The 23,490-nt window shown below is 52.5% G+C and overlaps 1 protein-coding gene across 1 annotated transcript in view; it reads left to right on the plus strand.

The window, feature by feature from the left end:
- The window catches only part of Ulk4 (unc-51 like kinase 4), a 293,992-nt gene that overhangs the window by 115,536 nt on the left and 154,966 nt on the right, over nt 1-23,490 (plus strand). The window contains exon 31 of the mRNA XM_052186951.1: nt 5,836-5,884. Within this exon, the coding sequence (XP_052042911.1) occupies nt 5,836-5,884 (49 nt within the window). The remainder of the gene's footprint in view (nt 1-5,835; nt 5,885-23,490) is intronic.

Genomic DNA, 23,490 nt, shown 5'->3' on the forward strand with positions numbered 1-23,490 from the left:
AGTGTGTGTACCCCAGCTCAGTGTTCACACCCACAGCTCAGTGTGTGAACCTCCAGCTCAGTGTGTGCACCCCAGCTCAGTGTCTGCACCCCCAGCTCAGTGTGTACACCTCTATTTCAGTGTGTGCACCCCCAGATCAGTGTGTACACCTCTATTTCAGTGTGTGCACCCCCAGCTCAGTGTGTACACCTCTATTTCAGTGTGTGCACCCCAGCTCAGTGTGTACACCTCTATTTCAGTGTGTGCACCCCCAGCTCAGTGTGTACACCTCTATTTCAGTGTGTGCACCCCCAGCTCAGTGTGTACACCTCTATTTCAGTGTGTGTACCCCCAGCTCAGTGTGTACACCTCTATTTCAGTGTGTGCACCCCCAGCTCAGTGTGTACACCTCTATTTCAGTGTGTGCACCTCTATTTCAGTGTGTGCACCCCCAGCTCAGTGTGTACACCTATATTTCAGTGTGTGCACCCCCAGCTCAGTGTGTACACCTCTATTTCAGTGTGTGCACCCCAGCTCAGTATGTGCACCCCAGCTCAGTGTGTGCACCCCAGCTCAGTGTGTACACCTCTATTTCAGTGTGTGCACCCCAGCTCAGTGTGTGCACCCCAGCTCAGTGTGTGCACCCCAGCTCAGTGTTCACACCCCCAGCTCAGTGTGTGTACCCCAGCTCAGTGTTCACACCCCCAGCTCACTGTGTGAACCTCCAGCTCAGTGTGTGTGCACCCCAGCTCAGTGTGTGCACCCCAGCTCAGTGTGTGCACAGATGGACTAGAAGCAGAAGATGAACCTCTCCAGAGGATGGATACTCTGCACATGACTTGCCATTTATTTAAACCCAGGTCTGTGTCAGGACCCTAAAGATGAGTGTGGGACTCTCTAGATCACTTTATTTGTTCCTCTTCCCAATGTAGCCACAATATATATTTTCACTATTATCTCTTTGATTGGCATATGGGAGAGGGGTGGGTGAACCTATTGGAAGTGTTTGGGCCCAGATTCTGACCCTAAATTAAATCTCAGCTATAGTAGGAGCCGAGTGCGTCTATAGCTGGTAGTTAGTAAGCATATGGGAACCTGAGTCCTCCTGTAGAGATCTGACCCCTGCTAACAGGGAGAAGATTAGAAATGGATCTGTTGGACCCTGAAAGGCAGTCTATGTTCTGGTTGAGCTAGGTTTGAACCCCGGTGACCCAGTGGACTCAATCCACGAGGGATGGAAGGCTGTTTGTCCATGCTCCCAGACACCAGGCTGACACCACAAGGCCCTCAACTCCATAATCCTGTGGCCGTCAGTCACGTAGGGCAATGCCCCAAGCCCCTGGTATTCTGGCTGAACTCCACCCCCACAGTTACCTGGCTGCAGCCAGGTATGCCCTGCCCCACGTTGGGTGCCAGATGAGGGCCTGTTCTGATGTGGCCCATGCACTTGTTGAGGGGGACCCAGCAGGGGGTGTGAGGCGGGATTAGATAAGAGGAGACAGCCCATGATTTTAAAGCTTTATTATAGACAAGTAGGGGAAAGAAAAGAGAAAAGTAAGGAGAGAAGAAGAGAGAGAGGAGTGAGAGCTGGCCATGGTCATGCGGAAAGAGGGAGGAAAAGAATAGGGAGAGGGGGGAGCAGGGGGTTAAGAGCCTGGGGAGAGAGGGGGAGCAGGGGGTTAAGAGCCTGGGGAGAGAGGGGGAGCAGGGGACAAGAGACTGGGGAGAGAGGGGGAGCAGGGGGGGGCAAGAACCTGGGGAGAGAGGGGGAGCAGGGGGGGCAAGAGCCTGGGGAGAGAGGGGGAGCAGGGGGGGACAAGAGACGGGGAGAGAGGGGGAACAGGGGGGACAAGAGACTGGGGAGGGAGGAGCAGGGTGGGGACAAGAGAGGGGGAGAGAGGGGGAACAGGGGGTTAAGAGCCTGGGGAGAGAGGGGGAGCAGGGGACAAGAGACTGGGGAGAGAGGGGGAGCAGGGGGGGACAAGAGACAGGGAGAGAGGGGGAACAGGGGGTTAAGAGCCTGGGGAGAGAGGGGGAGCAGGGGACAAGAGACTGGGAAGAGAGGGGGCGCAGGGGGGGCAAGAGTCTGGGTAGAGAGGGGGGCAGGGGGGGACAAGAGAATGGGGAGAGAGGGGGAGCAGGGGGGGCAAGAGCCTGGGGAGAGAGGGGGAGCAGGGGACAAGAGACTGGGGAGAGAGGGGGAGCAGGGGGGCAAGAGCCTGGGGAGAGAGGGGGAGCAGGGGGGGCAAGAGCCTGGGGAGAGAGGGGGAGCAGGGGACAAGAGACGGGGAGAGAGGGGGAACAGGGGGGACAAGAGACTGGGGAGGGAGGAGCAAGGGGGGACAAGAGACGGGGAGAGAGGGGGGAACAGGGGGTTAAGAGCCTGGGGAGAGAGGGGGAGCAGGGGACAAGAGACTGGGGAGAGAGGGGGAGCAGGGGGGAGACAAGAGACGGGGAGAGAGGGGGAACAGGGGGTTAAGAGCCTGGGGAGAGAGGGGGAGCAGGGGACAAGAGACTGGGAAGAAAGGGGGAGCAGGGGGGGCAAGAGCCTGGGGAGAGAGGGGGGCATGGGGCACAAGAGAATGGGGAGAGAGGGGGAGCAGGGGGGGCAAGAGACTGGGGAGGGAGGAGCAAGGGGGGACAAGAGACGGGGAGAGAGGGGGAACAGGGGGTTAAGAGCCTGGGGAGAGAGGGGGAGCAGGGGACAAGAGACTGGGGAGAGAGGGGGAGCAGGGGGGAGACAAGAGACGGGGAGAGAGGGGGAACAGGGGGTTAAGAGCCTGGGGAGAGAGGGGGAGCAGGGGACAAGAGACTGGGAAGAAAGGGGGAGCAGGGGGGGCAAGAGCCTGGGGAGAGAGGGGGGCATGGGGCACAAGAGAATGGGGAGAGAGGGGGAGCAGGGGGGGCAAGAGCCTGGGGAGAGAGGGGGAGCAGGGGGGGGGACAAGAGATGGGGAGAGAGGGGGAACAGGGGGTTAAGAGCCTGGGGAGAGAGGGGGAGCAGGGGACAAGAGACTGGGGAGAGAGGGGGAGCAGGGGGGCAAGAGACTGGGGAGAGAGGGGGAGCAGGGGGGCAAGAGACTGGGAGAGAAGGGGAGCGGGGGGGCAAGAGACTGGGGAGAGAGGGGGAGCAGGGGACAAGAGACGTGGGGAGAGGGGAGCAGGGGGACAAGACTGGGGAGAGAGAGGGAGGGGGGCCAAGAGCCTAGGGAGAGAGGGGGAGCAGGGGGGTAAGAAAGAGATTGGGGAGAGAGCATGGGCACGAGAGGGAGGAGGGGCCAAGCATCCCCTTTTATAGTGGGCCAGGCTACCAATCGCCCCTGTACTCAGCCTTCAGACTAGAGCACTTCTGGCACACCTTGACTCTGACTTCCTTATCCTCTGAGAGGACGCCCTAGGCATGCATAGCAGACTACACACCCAGAAGACATTGAGCCCATGTCCGGACATCTGCCAGCTGTTGTTGGTAACAAGCTGCTGTGTGACCACAGGTCCTCATTGGTCATCTGTATCTGTGAACTGCTGCTACTGAGACTGAGGAACGTCTCTACTTGTCACAGATGGGAACCGGCTAAGCTTGTGTTCCACAAAGACGGCACCGTGGACATTTCCCACGTGGAGTTCACTGTAGCAGGCTATGCCACTCCGCCAGCAAGAGCTCTGCTCCGGCTTCTCCCCCTCAGCCTGCGCTGAGTCAGATGCCCACCAGCTTCCCTTGATACTCCTCACCCGAGGCTCACTGATTGGACATCGGCTCTTGGTTCTCAGCCACCACGCTGGGATTGTGCGAGTCATGAGGAGGTGTCCCCTCAAGGGCCTGTGACCGCTCCAGCTATGGGCTTTTGACTAGGATCACAGTACTGGGCATGATGTTCCTTGTGTGAAATTGGCTTCCCATCACAAAGCAGTTGGTTTGCTGGGCCCCTACTCTCTTTGTCTCTGCATTTGATGCCTTAGAGTCCATGTATAAGGGGGCTCTCCTAGTGTTTTTTCTTTCTTTCTTCCTTCCTTTCTTTTCTTTTTTTTCTTTTTTTTTTCTTTTTTTGGTTTTTCAAGACAGGGTTTCTCTGTGTAGCCCTGGCTGTCCTGGAACTCACTCTGTAGACCAGGCTGGCCTCGAACTCAGAAATCCGCCTGCCTCTGCCTCCCAAGTGCTGGGATTAAAGGCGTGCGCCACCACTGCCTGGAGTGTTTTCTTTTCTTTATTGAATATGGCATCTTTCTCTGTAGCTCAAGCTGCCCTTGAATTCACTGTGTGGGTCAGGGTGGTTTTGAACTCATGAGCCTCCCAATTCAGCTTCCCCAGAGCTGGGATTCTGTGTGTGTGTGTGTGTGTGTGTGTGTGTGTGTGTTTGTGAGTGTGCGTGCGCACCTCCATATCCAGTCTCCCGAGGAGTGTTTCTGTGCCTGCGTCATTTTATTTAGAATGATAACCAGTGACCATCATCCCCAGTGATGGCTTTCATCGTTTCCTTTGCTGGCTGGCATTCTGTCACATGCCAAGGCCACATTTCTGAGCTCCCATTCTTTAAATGGCACCCAGGCTGTTTCCACTCAGGACTACAGACACCTCATCTTCAGTCTCTTCTGTGTTTCTACCCGGGAAGCCTGTGCCTCCCATTCCCTTTGCAAGTGTCTGTGAGCACTGTGATGCCCTCTTTGATCTGTATGTCATCCCAGATGGACAAGTTCCCGGGAGGCCTGATGCTGCAGCCCTGTTTCTGTCTGCCTGGTGTTGTGTGACACAGACATCTCCAACAGAGGCACTGTGCTTACCTTATCCTACAGAATCAACTCTAACAAGATATTTAAAAAGACCATGCTTTTTGAGATTTCTTTAAAATTGTAAGAATGTGTGTATGTGTGCAGAGATGCCTTTAGAGGCTAGGAAGAGGGGACTGACTCTCCTGAAGTTGGAGTTAAGATGGTTGTGAGCCGCCCTATGTAGGTGCTGAGAAGTGAACTTGCCTCCTCTGCCAGAGTGGTGTGTGCTCTCAACCACCTAACCATCTTTCCAGCAGCCAAACGTGATCATTGTTAACCAAACCCATCTGGAAAATAAAGTTTTATTGGTACACAGGCATGCCTGTCTACCTTGGCATCTGTACAGCTGCCTGTCACATCACTGCAGCTCAGCTGTGGTTGCCATAGAGACCTAGAGGCTGCGCAGAGCCCAGTCTTTACTACTCTCCGGCTGTCACTGTTTGTCTTGTTTGTTCTTAAATTACTTTTTGTGGCACTGGAGTGAAGTCCCTCAGTGTGACACTGAGCCCTGCCACACCCCCAGATTTTCAAGCTTAATAAAAACTGAATTACTTGGATGATTCTGGTTTCATTGAGGTGATTTTTCTCTAAAATTTCATGAAATAATCATTCTGTTATAACTGATGATAATTTATAACCAGATTTGAAGAAAGAAAGTGCCTAGAGTAGACTGGGTGATTGGTGTCCAATTTTTTAAAAATTAAAGGCCATTAAAATTCATTGTGCATTAATTTATTTATGCCAGGAAGAAGCTAACGAGGTGGAGATAGGAAAAAGTGACAGCATCACATGCCGGTGGTCCCGTGCGCAGTGTGCACTTGTCACAGTGTTTAACCTGGCATTACCTTGGTTGGTTGTCTTTAGAATAATTGTGAATTTTAATTAATTTTCACATTAAAATATCAATTAGGCTGAGCCGATCATTGTGAAGATGTCTCATACTTGTGTTTAATTGCTGGGGCTGAGTGTATCCACTCAAACTTTCTCCGTCAGAGATTAAGCAGTAGAACACGGGGTTTCATTCCACCCTATTAGGGTAGCAGTTCAAGTTCGCCTCTCATACACATGCTAACCCCCTCTCCCTCCCCTGCAGGCTTGTGGAAGAAAGCAAACTGGTCCCGCTCATTTTTGAAGTCATTCTGGTAAGATTGCAAGCATGTCTTTTGGAATTCAAGTGAATATTTCAAGTTTCAAAAAGTTTTGGGGTGAATTGTATGGTTGTCCCTCTAGCCCTCCCTCCTTCCCTCTCCCTCCCTCCCTTTCTTTTTTCCTTCCTTCCTCCCTGCTGCACTTGTGTGCAAACCTTCTCTTCAGCATAAACGTCAGGAAGCTCCACATCAGCCATCACAGTCGTCTTCCTCAGAACTCAGAACAGCTTAGCTTCCTTTCCCCAACAAAGGACACGAACACCACCCATCAAACCACATCTTCGCCCTGGGGTCCCTGTGTGAGGAGAATGAAATGGAGCCCAGCACTGGCTTTCTTTCCCTTGAAAATCTCCACCTCAGACTCTAGCGTCGAGTTGCAGCTCAGAGTACAGGAATGTCACTAGCCAAGAAAGAGTTCCCTTTTTACCAACACCCCTGACTTGCATAGCTCGGTGAACACAAGAGTTGGTGAGGGAGGGGGCTTCCCTCTTTCATTTCAAATATGCCTGCAAAGTGTGTGCCTGTGCAGAGAAAGCAAAGGCCAGTCAGGTGTGCCCCAGACCCGAGCTCCCTGCCTCTGAGGCTAAAGCAAACACCACACACTGTCCGCTTCTCACTCTCCTGAAGGCTAAGGCTCGTGGAGGTCTTGCTGTGACCACAGGACAGAAGGTGGGAAGGCAAGGAGCAGGCTTCGTGGGGCCTCCGAGGGGGAGGGGGAGATGGGGAGGCGCCACCTCCTAGCCGTGTTTTCAAGCACCTGGGGGGCAAGGTGTCAAGATGCTCGTGGTGAGTGTGGTGTCCGAGGTTGGAGAATTGTTCAGAGTGCGGGAAGGGGGTCTAGAGGTGGTGTCAGGAGGGAGAGGAGAGGGAGAGGGACACATGCCATTTGAAGCTGCTGAGCGGGGCTTGTTTGGGTGGCCGCAGCCTGTGCAGGCCTCTTGTGATGGCTACTGTTGATTGACAGTCTGCGTGGGCCGAGTCAGTGAAGCCACCTCTGACTGTGTCAGTGGGCTGTGTCCAGACACAGGTAGGTCACAGGGGCTGTGGCATAGCAGACAGCACAATCTGTCGATGGATTCAGAGCGTGGGAAGACCACTGGGAGGTGTAAGGGGGTGCAGTGGGAGGGTGTGTAATGGGAGTGTGTGTAATGGAAATGTGTGTATCGTCCTGGGCTCTAAGTCTGTGTCCTGCCAACCATGGCGGAGTTCCCGCTATTGTGGATGAAAACCTGAAACTGTGAAAAGAGATGCCCCTTCTTTGAGTCAGTTTCCTGAGTCACCGGGTTGCCAGGCTGGCATCTCTCCATCCTCCGAGGACAGGCATCCCTTGTTACTCACTACACACTTGAATTGGTCTTGCTTTGGAGGTCAGTGGGCGCAGAAAACTGCTGAGATGGGCTGCACAAGTCGGTCACAGCGTGGGAAACAAAGGGTTCCAGAGTCGTGTTTGGTGTGTGAAGAATGCAGTGACACAGAGGCTCCAGAGCTAGGCAGGCCTTCCTGACAGATGCTGTGGTGACTGTGGGTCTACCTGCTATGGGCTCAGTTCCCTTGGTGACAGACAAAACATTCTCATCCTTCATGGAACCCTATGCCGTGTGGGAAAGCCTCAGTTGTTCAACATTTAGAAATGTGAACATCCCAAGAGTTTGCCGTGGGAGGCTGGGGGTCAGCACGGTCGGTTTCCCCAGCACATGTGGTGGAGGGGTCAGTGCTGCAGATGGCGGGGATGGGGTGGGGCTGGGGCTGGGGCTGGCAAGAGCATCGCCTGAGCTCCTCACTCACGTGCAAGTGTGTGTGAGAGTCTTGTGCTACCATCTGTGCGAGGACGCATTCCGGATCAAAACTGGGGGCCATGAACACAAAATGCCCATCCCTTTAAAGATGACAATGCTTTTGCTTTGAGAATTTCATGCATATATGCATACAATCATGCATGCAACACACTGCGATCTTATTCATCCCATCCTCACCTCCCAATCCCCACGCTCTCCCAACTCCGCGTTTTTGTTTCTGTTTTACTCAAGAATCCTCTGGGTCCAGTTCATACTGGCCATACGCTCCTGGGTGGGCATCCACCGGGGCATGGCCAACCGACAAGGTGCTTCCTCTTCCAGTAGCCGCCCACTGCAGCTTGCTCCTTCCTGCCAATGTCACAGTGCTGACTGGCTTGCTCTTGCACACGCCTTGCGCAGGCAACAACAACTGTAGTGAGTTAGTGAACACAGTGGCTTTGTCGCGTTCTGTAAACACTTTCACCCAGTTCCCCACCTCTGGCTTTTTCAGTCTGTTAAGCCCCTCCTCCATGATGGTCTCTGAGGCTTGGGGGCAGAGGCATGATAGACGTGTCCCTTTGTGGCTTGAAGGGTCCACAGATGCTCTCCGCACTTTGACAATTCTGCGCTTCTGCTTTAGCCGCCATCCACTGGGCAAAGGAACTCCCCAACCAAGGCCCGAGAGAGGCAGGCGCTTGTGAGACCGATCTAAGGGCGCCTCCATACTGTGCTCAGTTAGCAGAGGGAGTGATGCTGCTGTTCTGTCCTTCTTGGCCATCTCCATGTCTAAAGTCCCAGCAGGAAGTTCCTTCTGGCAGGCGACTGCTGTGCCCTCGTGGCCAGCAGCAGGGAGCACTTGGTGGAAGCCCCCTCCGCCATTAGAGCCCTGCTGGCCACCCTCTCGGCCACAGCGAGTGTGGGTGGAGCCTGCTCTTCACACCAGGAACTGAGGCCTGAGGCCTGCACCACGGCTAGCGTGCTGCTCTGAATCCAAGAGGACATTCTGTGTTGGGTTCCTTGTTAGATAGGATTTGTAACTTTCATATTTACTTGTGGTATGTGTGGGGCCCTACATGCCACGACACATGTGTGGAGGTCAGGTGACAACTTTCTATCAAGTTGGTTCTGGGGACCAAACTCAAGTCACTGGGTGTGGCTACAAGTAGCCATCCTGCTGGCTCACAGTATTATCTAGAGAGGATCTGCAACTGTCGAGTAAAGAATAAACTAGTGGAACCAGCTGCGTTTACAAGGTCAGACTTCGATGTCCTCGGAGGATGTTAATCAATTCCTACTCTGCTTCTGTCTTTAGTCAGATAACCTGTGTCCTCCTCATTAGTACACATCTTAACCAGTGCCGTGTCTGTAGCAGTCCTGGTGGACACACCCTTCCTCTTTGGATTCCACTCACCAGTTATCCCTGGTCTGTGAAGCACACGTCTGTATCCTGATGTTTCTGAGCTGGAGTAAACCTTCCAAAACTGTGGTCTTTCATAGTTGCTGTCAGCCCAGTGACCTGGGTGTCACAGCCGTAAACAATTTATCTCATGTTTATTCCCTTTGCATAAATGTATTACAGACGTCTCTGTCTACGCAAGTCTGAAAAGAAGTGAAAAATAAGAATTCTGAGTTGAATTGTGATATTTTTCTGTCTGAGTGGCTGATAAAATAACTGTGTACTTTATAACTGGCCTGTTCCTGAAGTTAAGGAAACAGCACATATGTCAGTGTGGTTTGACATCAAAGTCTGAGGGCCTGTGTGGCATGTGCCTGTCATGTGTGGCATATGGAATGTGTGTGAAATGTGACATGTGTGGCATGTAGAATATGACATGTGTGTGGCATGTGGAATGTGACATGTGTGTAGCATGTGCATGGCATGTGTGTGGCATGTGCATGGTATGTGTGGAATATGAAATGTGCGTGGAATATGATGTGTGTGGCATGTGGCATATGGCATGTGTGGCATGTGTGTGGCATATGGAATATGTGTGGCATGTGGTATGTGTGGCATATGGAATGTGGGTGGCATGTGATGTGTATGGTATGTAGAATGTGGCATGTGTGTGGCATGTGCATGGCATGTGTGTGGCATATGGAATGTGTTTGGAATATGACGTGTGTAGGATGTGGCATATGGCATGTATGGCATGTGCGTGGCATGTAGCATGTGTGTGGCATATGTGTGGCAAATGTGTGGCAACCTCTGTCAGTGCCTCTGAAAGAGGCCCAGTAGGAAGATCGTGAGGGACCCTGTTGAAGTACCTACCTATCACTGAGACAGCAGCACACCCTTGATTCATAGCATGGCAGCCTACAGTGGCCTCTGGGTGACCCTTCTCTTCACTCTGCCCAAGGCTGTTTGTGGTTAAAGCCTGCTATGGGCTTTGCACTTTGTAACTTTGTTCTTCTTCCCAGAGCTCCTGGTACCCACAGTGCATGGTTTCCTCGGTAAACACTTACCCTGAAAAGGGTTTTCTGGTGCAAGGGTGTCTCAGCAATGGAGAGCCAAGGAATACCACAAAGTCACGCCATGCAGCAAACCTCACACAAGAAGAGAGAAACAGACTGGTGGCTGCCTCTGGGCAGGAACAGAGACAGCAGGGCTGGGGGACGGGGTTGGGGGAGCTTTTAAAGGTCTTAGGAGTATGGCCAGTGAGCCAGCGGGGAAAGTGTTGCTCCACCACTGACCCTGAGACATGGGGTGGGGTTTCCCAGTCCTTGTTCTGGGATAGGCCAGAGACAGGGTGATTTCCCACAGGCCTCTTACCCCTCCATCCCCCTCTTCTGCTGGGCAAGAGTTGCTGGCTTCTTCTCTGTGGCAGGCACCCAGGACCAAGCTGGAGGGAGCGGGCCGAGAGCTGGCATGCACGCTGTGCACCCTTCTCTCTCTGGTACCGCGTGACCAGCTGCATCTATTCCACTTTCTTAGCTATGAGCCGCCCCTCCTCTTTGAGGTTCCTGCGTCCCAGGATTTCACTGTACCATGGTGGGGGGTGGGGAGGCAAACAGAGGGTGAGAGAGAAAGGGTGTGCTCTGCTAAGCGTGTGTGTATGTATGTATGTGTGTGTGCATGTATGTGTGTGTGTGTGTGCATGTGTGTGTGCGTGTATATTTGTGTGGTGTGTGTGTGTGCATGTGCATGTATGTATGTGCATGTGTGTGCGTGTATGTGTGTGTGGTGTGTGTGTGGTGTGTGTTGGGATATCTCTCAAACTGACCTCGGAAGGCATTCAGGGGTGAAGGAAGAGCTGTCCTGGAAGGACAGGGATTCTGTGTGGAGCGTGGGAGGGTCTGCTGATCAGGGAGAGTGGAGAGTTCAGACACACGGGCCCGTGGAAATGGCAGCTCCAGAGGCTGCCGGGGAGGCCTTCCTGCCGTTTGCTTAATACCAGTTTTGGGAAGCCACCCTTAAAATGCACGTGGCATCCGCATGAGTAGAACGGTCTGGCTGCAGGAGGAATGTGTGACAAAGAGACAGATCACTTACCTTAGGCTCGGGACTTGTTGGGACAGCTTCAGGTCTTCCGCCTCTGCTGGAAAGGAATCACTGTGGCCCTCAGCCATTGGGGGATGCAGACATTGCCAGTGGTAGGTCTCCATTAGTCAGGCCTGTAAGGTTGGCCACCAGGCACAGAGGACGGCTGGTCTCTGAGGTCCTGTGGAGGGTCCCAGGACAAGGACAACAGAGAAAGCATCGGCTGCAGGGCCCTGTACACAGGCCATGCCACGGACACCAGGGTGGGGGTGGGGTGGGTAGGGAGCTGCTCACCAATGGCTGCCTCCTGCTGCTGGGTACTGCCCTGGCAGGGCCTACCCACGGTGAGCCACCTCCCTCCCCCACTTAAGAACCTGGGTATATGTGTCGATACCAGAGGAGGGAGGGAGGGCGTCCTTGCTTTTTCACTGTCTGCTGTACTGGGCTGGGACAAGGCCTCTCACTGAGTCTGGAGCTGGCCTGGAAGCCACAAGCCACAGTCTCCCTCCTTCTGTACCCCACAGGTTCCAGGTGTGCATAGCTACACTGTTGTTTTTATGTGAGCTCTGAGGATTCCAACCTTGGTCCTCATGCTTAGCCTGTCCTGCATTTTCGCTGTCAGCCCCAGTCAGCCATGTCAGGTGGTGTTGGAGGACCAGCCTGCATCAGAGTGTGAGGATGGACCACCTGCATCAGAGTGTGAGGATGGACCACCTGCATCAGAGTGTGAGGATGGACCACCTGCATCAGTGTGTGAGGATGGACCACCTGCATCAGTGTGTGAGGATGGACCACCTGCATCAGAGTGTGAGGATGGACCACCTGCATCAGTGTGTGAGGATGGACCACCTGCATCAGTGTGTGAGGATGGACCACCTGCATCAGAGTGTGTGAGGATGGACCACCTGCATCAGAGTGTGTGAGGATGGACCACCTGCATCAGAGTGTGAGGATGGACCACCTGCATCAGAGTGTGAGGATGGACCACCTGCATCAGAGTGTGTGAGGATGGACCACCTGCATCAGTGTGTGAGGATGGACCACCTGCATCAGAGTGTGTGAGGATGGACCACCTGCATCAGTGAGGATGGACCACCTGCATCAGTGTGTGAGGATGGACCACCTGCATCAGAGTGTGTGAGGATGGACCACCTGCATCAGAGTGTGAGGATGGACCACCTGCATCAGAGTGTGAGGATGGACCACCTGCATCAGTGTGTGAGGATGGACCACCTGCATCAGAGTGTGAGGATGGACCACCTGCATCAGTGTGTGAGGATGGACCACCTGCATCAGAGTGTGAGGATGGACCACCTGCATCAGAGTGTGTGAGGATGGACCACCTGCATCAGAGTGTGTGAGGATGGACCACCTGCATCAGAGTGTGAGGATGGACCACCTGCATCAGAGTGTGAGGATGGACCACCTGCATCAGTGTGTGAGGATGGACCACCTGCATCAGAGTGTGAGGATGGACCACCTGCATCAGTGTGTGAGGATGGACCACCTGCATCAGTGTGTGAGGATGGACCACCTGCATCAGAGTGTGAGGATGGACCACCTGCATCAGAGTGTGAGGATGGACCACCTGCATCAGAGTGTGAGGATGGACCACCTGCATCAGAGTGTGAGGATGGACCACCTGTATCAGAGTGTGTGAGGATGGACCACATGCATCAGTGTGTGAGGATGGACCACCTGCATCAGTGTGTGAGGATGGACCACCTGCATCAGAGTGTGTGAGGATGGACCACCTGCATCAGTGTGTGAGGATGGACCACCTGCATCAGTGTGTGAGGATGGACCACCTGCATCAGAGTGTGAGGATGGACCACCTGCATCAGTGTGTGAGGATGGACCACCTGCATCAGTGTGTGAGGATGGACCACCTGCATCAGACTGTGTGAGGATGGGCCACCTGCATCAGAGTGTGTGAGGATGGACCACCTGCATCAGAGTGTGAGGATGGACCACCTGCATCAGTGTGTGAGGATGGACCACCTGCATCAGAGTGTGAGGATGGACCACCTGCATCAGAGTGTGTGAGGATGGGCCACCTGCATCAGTGTGTGAGGATGGACCACCTGCATCAGTGTGTGAGGATGGGCCACCTGCATCAGTGTGTGAGGATGGACCACCTGCATCAGTGTGTGAGGATGGACCACCTGCATCAGTGTGTGAGGATGGACCACCTGCATCAGTGTGTGAGGATGGACCACCTGCATCAGAGTGTGAGGATGGACCACCTGCATCAGAGTGTGAGGATGGACCACCTGCATCAGAGTGTGAGGATGGACCACCTGCATCAGAGTGTGAGGATGGACCACCTGTATCAGAGTGTGTGAGGATGGACCACATGCATCAGTGTGTGAGGATGGACCACCTGCATCAGAGTGTGTGAGGATGGACCACCTGCATCAGTGTGTGAGGATGGACTTGTTCCCATTGACCCCATCTCTAAGGCCCCTGGACGGGACTGGTGAGCATGGCTTCCCGAAGGCTGTGAGGCAGCCCCCGCCTGGCCATGGAGTGTAGAACAGACGGTCAGGGTGGAGGCTGTTCTTTTTCTCCTTTGCCTCTTTGCAAAGCATTACAAGTTGCATTAAAGTGTTTTAAATGTGAATTTGGATATAGCAGCCTTTGAACATTCCTGTAACTCTAATCTCTCATTTTATTTCTATGGTTTATGTTGTGGCTACTTCAATAAATCATTTTAATGCCAAGCGATATAGGCAAACTCTATTTTATTAGAAGAAAAATCTTTATTCATGGCAGATTTTCCAATATGTGCCAAAACACTGTTGCTGTGGTATTTTATGTGCCTGTTTCAAAACAAACAGTTGCAAAGCAATTTCAATGGCGAATGTGAACAATAAAAATGTGATTAGTGGTTCACGAGCCTGGCGGCCATGTTGTTCTAACGGCTCCCTGGCACAGAAAGGAACCGCAGTAAATCTCCGGAGTCAGCCCTGTCTTCAGAAAGGCGTTCCTTTACAGGCCCTTGGTGCCTACAGGATCTCATCTCCCGAATGTTAAGGTGGCCCCGTCGCAGCCCTGCCACGTGTAAGGAACAGTTTGGGTCCACGCACGCAGGTTTTGCCTCTGCATCTCTCAGCTCCGGTTGTCCTAATTCATGGGGATTGCTTCCTGGGTTTGTGTGCAGGTTCCTTAGAACGTTAGGAATCCAGATGCTCGTGGGACATGCTATAACAAGGGTCTTCTATGCAGACAGGCAGAAATTTCCCAGCCCATGACGCAAGGTGGTATTAACATTCCAGAAGGTGTAGGAACGAGCCTTTGGTGGCTACCCCCTAAATGGATGCCAATGACACTTGGGGACACAGTAGGTTCGTATCATTCTAAATCCATTTGTGCTGCCCGGGGCTTCTGTGGTGCACAGAAAGGGGCTGTGTATGGCCCAATGCTATTGGCCACAGGCAGGACTCCACCACTGCTAATGTCCTGTTAATGTGAAAGTGGGCTGGGAGGATGGATCACAGGTGAAAGCACTCCCCATGCCAGCCTGGCTATGTGAGCGTGGTGCCTGAGGCCCACATGAAAAAGCCTGCCGTGTTGGCTTTCATCTGTGATCCCAACACCCCTGTGGCAGGATGGGAGACAGACAGGAGGACCACCCAGAAGCTCTTACGGCATGTACTGGCTGGTTTTGTGTGTCAACTCGACATAGGCTGGAGTTATCACAGAGAAAGGAGCTTCAATTGGGGAAGTGCCTCCATGAGATCCAGCTGTGGGGCATTTTCTCAATTAGTGATCAAGGTGGGAGGGCCCCTGTGGGTGGTGCCATCCCTGGGCTGGTGGTCCTGGGTTCTATAAGAGAGCAGGCTGAGCAAGCCAGGGGAAGCAAGCCAGTAAGAAACATCCCTCCATGGCCTCTGCATCAGCTCCTGCTTCCTGACCTGCTTGAGTTCCAGTCCTGACTTCCTTTGGTGATAAACAGCATAAACCCTTTCCTCCCCAACTTGCTTCTTGGTCATGATGTTTTGTGCAGGAATAGAAACCCTGACCAAGACATGGTACTTAGCCTGGAGTTTGTAGATAAGGTCAGAAACAGCGAGGGCCTTAAAGATGCAGGACTTAACAGGGGAGGGTAGAGGCTGGGGTCAAGCCAGGGACTGAAGCACAGGAGCCCGCATAGGCACTCCCTCCCTTCAGGTTAGGTTGTCTCAGGATTTGTTAATAGCCATGGAAGGCCAGCCCGCTGCCATCCATCATTCCTGCGTGCCCTAAGCGTTGGTCATGACTGAGTTAAAATGCAATATTCTCTCTTCACTCTCTCTAAACTAGCTGAAAAGCATCGGGAAGCAGTAGGCCGGCGATGCCACATGCTTCTCAGGACGCTGTCTGCATTGTCGACTCTTGAGGGGTTGGGAGATGAAATCTAGGAAGTTGTTCTTCAGCCTGGTGTCCTCACACAGGGGTCAGCCTGGTGTCCTCACGCAGGGGTCAGCCTGGTGTCCTCACACAGGGGTCAGCCTGGTGTCCTCACACAGGGGTCAGCACGGTGTCCTCACGCAAGGGTCAGCACGGTGTCCTCACGCAGGGGTCAGCACGGTGTCCTCACGCAGGGGTCAGCACGGTGTCCTCACGCAGGGGTCATCCTGGTGTCCTCATGCAGGGGTCATCCTGGTGTCCTCACGCAGGGGTCATCCTGGTGTCCTCACACAGGGGTCAGCACGGTGTCCTCACACAGGGGTCATCCTGGTGTCCTCACGCAGGGGTCAGCCTGGTGTCCTCACGCAGGGGTCAGCCTGGTGTCCTCACACAGGGGTCAGCACGGTGTCCTCACGCAGGGGTCAGCCTGGTGTCCTCACGCAGGGGTCAGCACGGTGTCTTCATACTTGGGCACAAGCCTGGCATATGCTGCTGCCTGCTTCTGCATTTTGTGCCATTTGAGGGATGCCCAGGGATTGGCCACTGGCCATATTGCTTTCAGACATGTGTTAAAGTGTTTGCTCAGGCACAGCTGAGCCACGTACCCTATGGAACTGTGGGTGTCTGCAGCCCTTTGATACACAGAACAAGCTAACTGGTTTGTCTAGCTCAGACTTCTGGAAGGAAAGGGCAGTATAAAACCTTAGATTCTTCAGCTGTGACCACCAAATGGAGCTGTTTCCAGAATCCCTCAGCACACCAGATCCCAGAGAGCGAGCGAACCAGAGCACCTGCCTTTTTATTTTTTTAAATGTGCACTTAGTGTTTTGCCTGCATGTATGTCTGAGTGAGGGTGTGGGGCCCCCTGGAGCTGAGCTTACAGTTGTCAGCTGCCATGTGGGTGCTGGAAATTGAACCCAGCTCCCTTGGAAGAACAGCCAGTGCTGAGCCGTCTCTCCAGCCCAGGAGCACTGCCTCTTAGGTGATAGCTTGGCAGCGAAAAGCCATCTTGGTGAATGAAAGCAGCTGTTCCTGGCTTTGCCTTTCTGTGCTCTCTGCCTGTTTCCCTGGCTGAGCAGTGAAGGCAGAATTGATGCCCTTACCAAGAGCTGCAAGGATCCTCAGAAAGAGCCAGAAAACTGAGGCCTTAAATCAGTGCAGATTTATAGGAAACTGAAGATTCCTGAGTGGCTCCAGCCAGTAGAATTGCGTTTGGGATTTATTAGAGGCAGCAGAGTGGAGCAGTGCTGTGGTGCAAGGCCTCTTGGGCCAGCTACAACAGGGGACGTCTGGATTTGGACTTTCAGTGACATAAATAACACATGCTCATAATTTAAACAATACAAAAAGTCTGACAGGTCATGAGGATGTGTGTGATTTCATGGCCTACAGATCGAAGCATCTTCTTAGCATTTTACACATGTGTCATATCGTATGTTTGAACTGTATTAAGGACTGATTGTAGTAATATTGGTTGAATGTGAGTATGTATATATGCATGTCCATGTGTGTCCATTATCAGTGACGTCATTGCGCCAGGGTCATTTAGTTGGCATCATTAGGGGACATTTTATGTCTTGCCTTTTCATACCTGTATGGAAGGTTTTCATGCTCATGCCCTAGAAAACTCAAAACAGCTTCTCACCTTGGTTAAATTTATAACTAATTTTTGCCTCTTTATCTTATTATAAATGGAGTTTTCTTAGTTTAAAACTCCATTTCCATTTGCTGGTGCGTGTCTGTAAGTTTATACACAGTTGTGTGTAGGGTGTGATGCCTGTGCATACATGCAGGGCCCAGAAGAGGGCGCTGCTGTCCTCCTCTGTCACTCTTCCTCCTCCTGAGGAAAGGTCTCTCACTAGATTGGGAACTGTTTCCTTGGCTTAGCTGGGAGCCAGCCAAACCCAGTTATGCTGCTGTTTCTGACCCCTGGGAGCCTGGGCTGTAGGCGACTGCAAGGATACCTGTGACCTGTTAACCTGTGTGCTGGAATCTGAGTCGACTCTGTGCGTTTGTAGAACTAATTCCTCTAATTGCTGGGCCGTCTCTCCAGCCACTCTTACAGGTTTTAAGGTGATTCATGATTGATGTGTAGACATGTAAGAGGATTTTAATATTCTGTATCCCACGGTTTTACTGAATTTAGAGTTCCGTCAGTCTTGTGTGTCTTCACTGTGCAGTTGGGTGCCTTTCTGTGCAGTTTATGTGTTATTTTTCTTGACTTGCCGTCCTCCCCCTTTAATATGCTTTGGTGTACATGGCTAGCCCCGCCCCCAGGGATGTGCTGTGGTTTATATCACTGTCTTGTTCTGCTTCTAGCAGAAAAGCTTTTAGTTTCTCACTGTTCAGTATGACATGCGCCACTATCCTCCACATTTAATTAAACTAAGGTACTTTTTTTTTAAGTTGATGAAAGTTTCTGTCATGATGTTGAATTTTGTTAACTGTTTTTCCCTGCACCTACTGTTTATTCTGTCACTACAGTCTGCTGCATAGTCTGTCCGGCTTGTGCCTCTGTGGAGGCCGAGCCATCCTAGCAGTCCATGGTCATCCCCCAAGGCCATCCCCCAAGGCCATCCTAGCAGTCCATGGTCATCCCCCCAAGGCCATCCTAGCAGTCCATGGTCATCCCCAAAGGCCATCCTAGCAGTTCATGGTCATCCCCCAAGGCCATCCTAGCAGTCCCTGGTCATCCCCCCAAGGCCATCCTAGCAGTCCATGATCATCCCCAAAGGCCATCCTAGCAGTCCATGGTCATCCCCCAAGGCCATCCTAGCAGTCCCTGGTCATCCCCCCAAGGCCATCCTAGCAGTCCATGGTCATCCCCCAAGGCCATCCTAGCAGTTCATGGTCATCCCCCAAGGCCATCCTAGCAGTCCATGGTCATCCCCCAAGGCCATCCTAGCAGTCCATGGTCATCCCCCAAGGCCATCCTAGCAGTCCATGGTCATCCCCCAAGGCCATCCTAGCAGTCCATGGTCATCCCCCAAGGCCATCCTAGCAGTCCATGGTCATCCCCCAAGGCCATCCTAGCAGTCCATGGTCATCCCCCAAGGCCATCCTAGCAGTCCATGGTCATCCCCCAAGGCCATCCTAGCAGTCCATGGTCATCCCCCAAGGCCATCCTAGCAGTCCATGGTCATCCCTCAAGGCCATCCTAGCAGTCCGTGGTCATCCCCCAAGGCCATCCTCTGCTGTGCTGTTTCTCTGCATTCACTGGCCTTTGCTGAGGACGCCAATGCTCTTCAAGGATATTGGTCCATAGTTTCTTGTCTTCTGGCTCCTGGTCTGGCTTTTGTGTGGGTGATGCCTGCATCATCAGATGAGTTTAGAAGTATGGTGGTCACTCTTTGGATGAGTTTGAGGAGGACTGGAATTACTTAGTAAATGTTGGTAGAATTCACTGGTGACACAGTCAGACCCTGGTTCGCTGTGGGTGAGTTCCTCGGTGTCTCTACTCATTATGGCTGTGCTTAGAGTCCTGTCTTCTCCATGATTTACTCTCAGTAGGCAGTAAGTTCCTGGGAATTCAGCTGCCTCTTGTATATATAACTGAATGCTTGGCAGAGGATTGTTCCTATGGGTCTTACTTTATTTGGGATTTCTTCTTTTTATTGTTTATTTACTTGATACAGGGTCCCTGTATACCCCTGGCTGGCCTGAAACTCCATATGCCTCCATACTGGCCTTGAGTTTATTGAGATCCACTTGCCTTGCCTCCTGAGTGCTGGGATTAAAGGCATGCACCACCCCATCCAGGGATGTTTTGTATTTTCATGATATCAAGTCTATATATTTATCAGGATCAATTTATCACATATCAGGATCATTTATCATGTTACGAGTATTCTCATTGGTTGAACATGTTTACTTTTGAAGTGACGGGAGCCAATTCAGGCCTTCACTGCTGAGTGCCCGCCTCACCCACTGCAGCAGGCAGGGCCGCCGGTGCCCCTGTCAGAGTCAGCACGGCCTCTAGCTTTCCTGTTCCCACCTCAAACACTTCTGCTCTAGTGCGTGCCCTCGCTTTGCAACCCCACTTTGAGCTTGTCTGTGGTTTTGCTGTCAGTCCTTCCCTTGGGGTGTAAAAACGAGTGCATTTATTTGATATCTTTAATCTCTTTTTAAAGATTTATTTACTTTATATGAGTACACTGTAACTATCTTCAGACACACCAGAGGAGGGCATCGGATCCCACTACAGTTGCGAGCCACCATGTGGTTGCTGGGAATTGAACTTAGGACCTCTGGAAGAGCAGTCAGTGCCATCTCTCCAGCTCGATCTCTTTAATCTTATTAACACAGGTATTTACTGCGACAGAAAGCCACACAGAGGTCCCTGCATGCACCTGGATATCTTGCACATCCTGTGTACTTTCCGTGTACCCTGCATGCCTTATATTCTTACTAGCTGGGTACCTTTGGCTGCTGCTCTGCTTCTGTTTGTGTTTATTACACACACATCCCCCCTTGTGTGATGTACCCCAAAGCATCCCATACCCCACTACATTCTTCTGTCTCGAAATTAAATTCTCTTAAATACTGAAATGCGTGGCTGAGATGTGACTCAGCGGTAGACGACTCACTCAGCAAGTGGGAAGCCAGTGTAAAGGAGGTCTTCCTGTCACATAGACGCACCCTTCCTACCAGCTCCCATCCACCTAAGAGCATCTCAGCAACACGGCTCTGTTCTTGGTGGCTTCAGTCACGTACAGCACAAAGCAAAGCCCCCAGGATCCCATGTCTGCTCACCACCTTACTCCTAGCCTTCCTCTTCTCTCCGGGCCGCACCCTCATCGAGTGACATCTTACTTACCGCAGCGTTACCTAGGGTGTCTTCGCACCTCAGGACCTTTATTTTGGCTCTTCCCTCCCAGCCATCCACATAGAGCTTTTTCTTAGGAAGGACCATATTTGTCTCCCATCCTCACCCTTCACTGGATGCATCTCGGGGTTAAACAGTCTCTCACTGCATGTCTAGTGGGTCACTGCAAACTGTCGGACTTTTTTTTTTTTTTTTTTTTTTTTTTTGAGACAGGGTTTCTCTGTGTAGCCCTGGCTGTCCTAGAACTCACTCTGTAGACCAGGCTGGCCTCGAACTCAGAAATCCGCCTGCCTCTGCCTCCCAGAGTGCTGGGATTACAGGCGTGTGCCACCACTGCCTGGCTCGGACTTATTCTTAATGTTTTGGTGAATTGGTGTTGAGTTCTTCTGCTGACTGGGAAGGGAAGAATGGTGGCGTCTGCTGAAGATCCAGATGTCTGTCTGTTCTTGTGTCAGTCTGTCTCGCAGTTCACAGAGTTGCTTATAGGGGCATACATGCTAAGGGCTTCTGTGGTGTACCAGTCACTTCAGCCGTCAACTTGGCACGGTCTACAGCCCCTGAGAAGGGAGTCTCAGTTGAGGGATTGCCCCAGCAAGATTGGCATGGATGTGGCGACTTTGTTGCTAATCCCTGAGGAGGACCCATCCCACTGTGGGCAGCGCCATTCCCTAGGAGGGCGGTCCTGGCTTACATGGGAAAGCTAGGTGAGCATGGGCAGGTGTGTGCAGGAGACCCAGCGGGCAGCAGGGCTCAGCTGCCTTCTTTGTCGGGTTTCCTACCTGACCCCTCAGCGATGGGTTATGACCCGGAAGTGTAAGCTGAAATAAGTCCTTTCGTCCCTCAGGTTCCTTCTACTCAGAGTTTCCTCACAGCAGTGGGAAGGGAAGCAGGACTCAAATTTCCCTGGTGAATTCAGTCTTTACGTAATCTTATCACTTCATTTCGTCCTTACCCAGTGTCTCTGTTCCCGTGGTTTGTCTGTGTCTTCTGATGCCAGTATGTTGGACTTACTCTCTTTATGTTTCCTTCTGTCCTTCTGTGCCTGTCCAACTGTCCTGTACCATTATAGAGTAACTCCAGCTTCTCACAGACGGCGTGCAGCTGGGCCGCTCTCACTTGTAATCTCTCTTGTGGCAGGCAGTTTAGATCTTTTGTGCTTAACGTGATGGTCAGTGTGCTTAGTCCTGCCTGCCGCGTTATCCCCTGCCTTTCTGTCGGGCTCTGCTCTCCTCCTCTTGGTTTTCTGTGGATTACTTTAACATTTGTTTACAATTTCATTTTGGTTTATATGTAGTCGTTTTGACTGGATTTCTTCATAAGGACTTTGGTGTGTGTATGTGTATGTAATAGGATGGTGGTGAGTCCAGGCTGTGTGTGTGTGTGTGTGCACACGCGTGCATGCGTGCACACACACACACACACACACACTGTGCACACTCTATTCCTTCCTACTGCACTTGAAAGTGCCTGTCTTCTCTGTGCATGGGCCATGCTTTCTGTCCTCCCGCCACTGTCAGCCATGACTGGCTCCTCTTCTTGGCCCTCAGACTCTCTCCCTAAGCATCACCTTGCCTCTCCTGACTCAGCCACATCCTCTGTCATTGGTGCTATGGGCACCCAGCGCATCCTAAAGGACAGGCCAGTGGCAGCTTTTCATTTGTAGAATTGGTTGAGTGAAGTCCCTCTCTATTACCAACTTCCTGCAGCCGGAACTATCTGTTGTGTTCCACTGTGTTCCCGCACTTAGATTACCAAGTGTTAGGGCAAGGGCTCAACAGACACCTGTGACAGCAAGTGTGTGCATGATGGGATGGTGTGAGTCCAGGCTGTGTGTGTGATGGGATGGTGTGAGTCCAAGCTGTGTGTGTGCATGATGGGATGGTGTGAGTCCAAGCTGTGTGTGTGCATGATGGGATGGTGTGAGTCCAGGCTGTGTGTGTGCATGATGGGATGGTGTGAGTCCAGGCTGTGTGTGTGATGGGATGGTGTGAGTCCAAGCTGTGTGTGTGCATGATGGGATGGTGTGAGTCCAGGCTGTGTGTGTGCATGATGGGATGGTGTGAGTCCAGGCTGTGTGTGTGATGGGATGGTGGTGAGTCCAGGCTGTGTGTGTGATGGGATGGTGTGAGCCCAGGCTGTGTGTGTGATGGGATGGTGTGAGTCCAGGCTGTGTGTGTGCATGATGGGATGGTGTGAGTCCAGGCTGTGTGTGTGCATGATGGGATGGTGTGAGTCCAGGCTGTGTGTGTGTGTGTGTGTGATGGGATGGTGGTGAGTCCAGGCGGTGTGCGTGATGGGATGGTGGTGAGTCCAGGCTGTGTGTGTGATGGGATGATGTGAGTCCAGGCTGTGTGTGTGATGGCATGGTGGTGAGTCCAGGCTGTGTGTGTGATGGGATGGTGTGAGTCCAGGCTGTGTGTGTGATGGGATGGTGTGAGTCCAGGCTGTGTGTGTGATGGGATGGTGTGAGTCCAGGCTGTGTGTGTGATGGGATGGTGTGAGTCCAGGCTGTGTGTGTGATGGGATGGTGTGAGTCCAGGCTGTGTGTGTGATGGGATGGTGTGAGTCCAGGCTGTGTGTGTGCATGATGGGATGGTGTGAGTCCAGGCTGTGTGTGTGCATGATGTGATGGTGTGAGTCCAGGCTGTGTGTGTGATGGGATGGTGTGAGTCCAGGCTGTGTGTGTGATGGGGTGGTGTGAGTCCAGGCTGTGTGTGTGATGGCATGGTGTGAGTCCAGGCTGTGTATGTGATGGAGATGATAGTGAGTCCAGGCTGTGTGTGTGATGGCATGGTGGTGAGTCCAGGCTGTGTGTGTGTGATGGGATGGTGTGAGTCCAGGCTGTGTGTATGTGATGGGATGGTGTGAGTCCAGGCTGTGTGTGTGATGGGATGGTGTGAGTCCAGGCTGTGTGTGTGATGGGATGGTGTGAGTCCAGGCTGTGTGTGTGATGGGATGGTGTGAGTCCAGGCTGTGTGTGTGATGGGATGGTGTGAGTCCAGGCTGTGTGTGTGATGGGATGGTGTGAGTCCAGGCTGTGTGTGTGATGGGATGGTGTGAGTCCAGGCTGTGTGTGTGCATGATGGGATGGTGTGAGTCCAGGCTGTGTGTGTGCATGATGGGATGGTGT

Source organism: Apodemus sylvaticus, chromosome 7 (assembly GCF_947179515.1).
Source record: "Apodemus sylvaticus chromosome 7, mApoSyl1.1, whole genome shotgun sequence".
NCBI lineage: Eukaryota > Metazoa > Chordata > Mammalia > Rodentia > Muridae > Apodemus > Apodemus sylvaticus.